Source organism: Mchenga conophoros, linkage group LG3, assembly GCF_057382185.1.
Source record: "Mchenga conophoros isolate Kocher_MC1m ecotype Shallow Benthic linkage group LG3, M_conophoros_male_GT1.1, whole genome shotgun sequence".
In the NCBI taxonomy this organism is placed as follows: Eukaryota; Metazoa; Chordata; class Actinopteri; order Cichliformes; family Cichlidae; genus Mchenga; species Mchenga conophoros.
This window is the reverse complement of record NC_140528.1, coordinates 47,253,467-47,258,357: the sequence shown is the minus strand read 5'-3', so window position 1 is coordinate 47,258,357 and position 4,891 is coordinate 47,253,467. Positions and strand designations below refer to the sequence as shown.

Sequence of the window (4,891 nt, the reverse complement as noted above, 5' to 3'; positions counted from 1 at the left end):
CAGCGCGTTAGCACGGTTAGCTCATTAACGAATTGACGCCGTCCAGGACGATGCACGAGGGGATCGGCGGGAACTCACTAATGGACACGTTAATGCAGTTATGGCGTTAACGTCATTTTAACGAGATTAACACTTACAGCATTACTATGATTACAAAGCTTGATACAGAATTATCTTTTCTCTTTTGTCCTTGACAGGTTAGACCACAATAAATAGCAAGAGCATTTATGTGAAGTGTGTATTCATTTTGGGCCTTATTATAACCGATTATTATAACTGATTTTCCTATGGTTTGAGATCTTGTGCGATTTTATGATATTGCATGACCATGCAACTAATTGGACTCAAGCAAATGTAATAACCACCCAATTTATGTATTTATTTATTTATTTTTGAGTGAACCAGACGAACAGGTCGAGTAATGGTGGACCTCTTTTACACCTGAAATCTGCAGACTCATAAGACATTATGACTAAACAAACTGCACAGGAACAGGAAACCTGCCCTCCCCCAGTGATATTCTTCAGTTGTATTTTAGTCTGTTACTCAGTCAGTGAGCAGCAAGACAACATGGTGACTACAACTCCCTGTTTCAGACTATGTGAGTAATTGTTGTAAGGTTTATTTTTATATTTTCAGATTTACTGTATATATGTCTGTACATCATATAATTTATGGCTTTCCTGTGCTGATCTAGTAATGTTGGAAGTTATTCTGCTGGGGACACATGTTCGAAATGGCTTTACCCAAAAAAGGGGTGAGTAAGTTAGAGACGTTAATAAAATAAATAATCTTTTTTTACTTTTTTGGGGGTGAGTAAGTTGGGGTTGACTTAAACATTTTACAAGTCTGTTGATGATGTTTATTAAAATCCTTTTAAGTTTAATCATCTTTTACTAACACATTTTATAAGAATTTTGATTATTCTGTTTACTATTAATCTTGTGATGTTTCTAATTTTCAGGTGCAGCTACTCTTCGTGTGACTCCTAACAGACTCCAACACTTTCAATTCAAGTCTTTATCTTTTGTTTGTGAGAGCCCTGATGGTTCTGCTGAACTGAGAGGAGTCAAAACCTCTGAGGAAAAGTTAGAATCTTTTAGTCCATTATGTAATAGTAAAGGAAATTCCTCTTCATGCACAATTACTCAAATTTATGTAACAGACAGTGCAGAGTACTGGTGTGAGGATAAAGGGGGTCAGAGGAGCAACAGTGTCAACATTACCATAACTGGTAAGTTCATCATATTTGTGAAATTAGTAAAAAGTTTTATTTTAAAATTAGGTGAGATTTATTGTCCACTTTGTCTTGTATGGTACAGAATGAATTTGTATTTGTCATTTAACATTTTGCATTTTCTTCAGATGGTTCTGTGATTCTACAGAGTCCAGTTTTCCCTGTTTTTGAGGGAAACAACGTGACTCTCCGCTGCATAAGCAAGACAACTCACATCAACCAAAGTGCAAATTTCTACAAAGACGATGGCCTCATAGACCGGAGCCCTTCTGATAACATGGAAATTAACAGTGTTTCCAGGTCTGATGAAGGACGATACAAGTGCAGCATTTCTGGTGTTGGAACATCACCAGAAAGCTGGCTTCATGTCAGATGTAAGACTAAAACTTTATTTAGTTATTTCTGTGTCTGAGCTTCATAGAGAGAGAAATGTGACTCCAACAATTAGATTTCTGTTCTTTTGGTCTTCATGAAAATGTTTATGTTATAAAAATGATGTTACAATTTTTTATGTTTAAAGTCAGAAATATTACACGTGCTATGATATTTATAAAGTTGTACCATTGCAGCATATTCTTCAGCAGAGACCCCGTCAGATAACTCCAATTCCAGTCCTGACTTATTCCTGCTGTGGACTGTGTTGCCTATTTTAGTGATAATATTGACACTGCTGGTAGTCGGATTTCTTAATACTTGCAAACACAGAGGTAATTCAGTTTTTTTTTCAGTTTACATAATTTCTAAGAATAGCTCCCTTCTATTCCCTGTTCATTTTTTTTTCTAATGCTGGGTTTTTCTTTTCTATTCATCAGTTTCCTCAAAGACATCATCAGCGACAAACTCACATGGAGACCATCCAGGAGGTGAGAGAGAAATAATTATCACAATTGTATTACTCTATTTCATGCTTGTTACCGATTTTATGGCCTTCTATTCATTTATCAATTTAAAGTTGTTAACCAGTCCAAATCAGGGTCACAGTGGGAGTAACTTCATCAGTATCAATCGATTAAAATTGCATCGCTTGTTTGAGAGACTGAATGATACAATTTCTAGGTTGACATTTAAGAAAATTAAAATAAAAGCTAAAGTGAAGTGTGGTAGTTTTACGTGACATATGCTGCACAAAAGGATTATTTTTGTGTCTGCTCAGTATGTCATATGTGGTGTTTTTGTTTTCGACACTGGTGATGCTTTGATAATTTAAAACTGTCTTAGGTCAAACCACAGCACAAAGCCAGAAAAAGAAGCGTCAGGGCTACCAAAAAACAGCTTTAGAGTCTATATATATATATATATATATATATATATATATATATATATATATATATATATATATATATATATATACACATATAACCTCTCTTGCCCAGGGATGATTCTTCCTCTTCAGGTTATAGCTCTAAACAACCTGTTTACACCACTGTGACCATAGACAACACACGACAAACTCAAGAACTTGGTTCTTATGTTATAAACATTTAGATATTTTATTGAACATGATGTTTTGCACATAACTTTGTGTTTTCCTTCTCTCACCCCAACCGGTCGCAGCAGATAGCCCCTCCCTGAGCCTGGTTCTGCTGGAAGTTTCTTCCTGTTAAAAGGGAGTTTTTCCTTCCCACTGTGGCCAAAGTGGTTGCTCATGGGGGGTCATATGATTGTTGGGTTGTTCTCTGTATCTATGAAGCGCCTTGAGGTGACTTATGTTGTGTTTTGGCGCTATATAAATAAAATTGAATTGAATTGAATTGATCACTTTTGCTTTGTCGCATGCTCACATCATGCACATCAGCACATAAATCAAGGCAACATAAGTTTTGTGAATGTTGTGTTCTTCTCTTATCGTTATTTTATTATTTCTCTTATTTAATTAAATCTTTTTTCAGGAATAATACCAAAATAATTAAGAAAGCAGGAGATAAATACATTTAGTTAAAAACTTCTGCTTTCCTGTGCTGTTTTTTCTGGTATCTATAAACATGGATAAGGAAAGAGTATAGGTGCTGGTGATAATACACAGAGCGTTCTCACTCCCGAGGCGTAACATGTCGACGTTTTGTCACGTCCCGCGGCGTTCCTGAGGAACGCGAAAGGAGACCTTCGGCGTTCTTATGGTACGCGGCGGGTTATGGCTGGAATCCAGTGCAATGACGCTCCCGCGGTAATAGACGTTCCAGCCCTGTATTCCAGCCCTAAACCTAACCTTATCCCTGACCTTAACCAGGACTTTAATGATGTTAAATAGCGTGTTTCTAAGCGATTTGAAGAAAAAGAGCGAACATGTGTAGGTTCAGTCCAGACGGTTCTCATATGTCCTCTTTTTTCCGAGGTCGTCATTTAGGAACGTGGTGGGTAGCCGAAAACGTAATATGGTGACGATTTGTCACCTAGCGTAAAATGTTACGCTTTGGGAGTGAGAACGGGTTGTAATACACTATGAGCTTTCTACACTTCTGCTCCAAATGAAAAGAGTTTCATCGTGCAGGTCAAAACTGTGGCCTGAAGTGCAACTTTTATTGTTTAGAATAAACTTTGAACACATCCACTTTAATTTATGAACAAACCTAAACATTGCTTAGCACAAAGAGATGCCCAGGAAACAAAATATTTTCAGCTTCATCTACAACCAGCCAGTCTCTATCACCCCTGTAACAAAGAAATGTTTTGAAAAGCTGGTCACATTAGGGCACTCCTGCCCCACAGTTATGACCACCACCAGTTTGCTTACATGTTCTGATGTAATAGTGACATTATGTTCCTTTGATTGTCAGATTTTCCTAAGATTCCAAATTAGACCTAATGAACAGTGAATAGCAAATATTGTTCATCATCACTGATGTTACTGTGGTCGTCTGTCCTCTCATTATGGCTGTATCTCTCCATTAGATGATGACATGTTATATTCTAGAGCCATTTACTACACCTTACGCCCGGGTGAGACTAAACTCAAAGGTGAGATTAACTTGGATTGATTATTCTTTATGTGTTGCATTTAGATAATATCTAATATGTGATGCATGGTTAATATTAAATCAGAATCAGAATCAGAATACTTTATTCATCCCGAGGGAAATTAGGGTTACAGCAGGCAGCACGCTAATGGCGCATGCGCACTTACAAAGGAACCTTCTGACCAACTTTACACAAACATCACATTGGGCAGACATGTCAGAAAGGTAGGCTGATAGGAAAAAACAACGAAAATACACTACATGAGGTAAGAGGAGGAGAAAAAAATAAATAAATAAAAATACTAGCAATATTAATAAAACTTATGGTTTATGGCAAAAAAAAATCATGTTCGTTAATTAGCTGCCCTGTGAAGTCAATTTTGGTGTGTAATACAAACTACAAATTTATTCTATCCTTTAAAGAAAATAACATTTTTTTCTGTATTTCGTGTCTGACAGGTCTCAAAAAGAGCTGACTGAAGACAAAAATCGCATCTGAGAGAAATTGACATCGATGATGTAATCCACATTTATCACATATTGTTATTGCAAATGAACAAGCTGTACATCATCTGCTTGGTATATAACTGAACTACAAAGAACTATAAGTATAAAGTTTACATGCTAGCAAACGCTTCTGTCTGTTATTTAGAAGTTGCATTTAAAGCACTTGTTGCTTCTGCTCTTTTTGTTTGTGCAT

At 36.5% G+C, this 4,891-nt stretch overlaps 1 protein-coding gene across 1 annotated transcript; it reads left to right on the top strand.

Annotated features, from left to right (window-relative positions):
- Positions 1-1,514: 1,514 nt before the first annotated feature.
- On the top strand, positions 1,515-4,689 carry LOC146579054 (uncharacterized). Its single transcript, XM_085267891.1, has 5 exons — positions 1,515-1,611; positions 1,807-1,944; positions 2,050-2,100; positions 4,127-4,192; positions 4,651-4,689. Exons 1-5 carry the CDS (start codon positions 1,515-1,517, stop codon positions 4,665-4,667), a joined length of 369 nt encoding a protein of 122 aa, XP_085124017.1. The 3' UTR covers positions 4,668-4,689.
- The last annotated feature ends 202 nt before the right edge of the window (positions 4,690-4,891 follow it).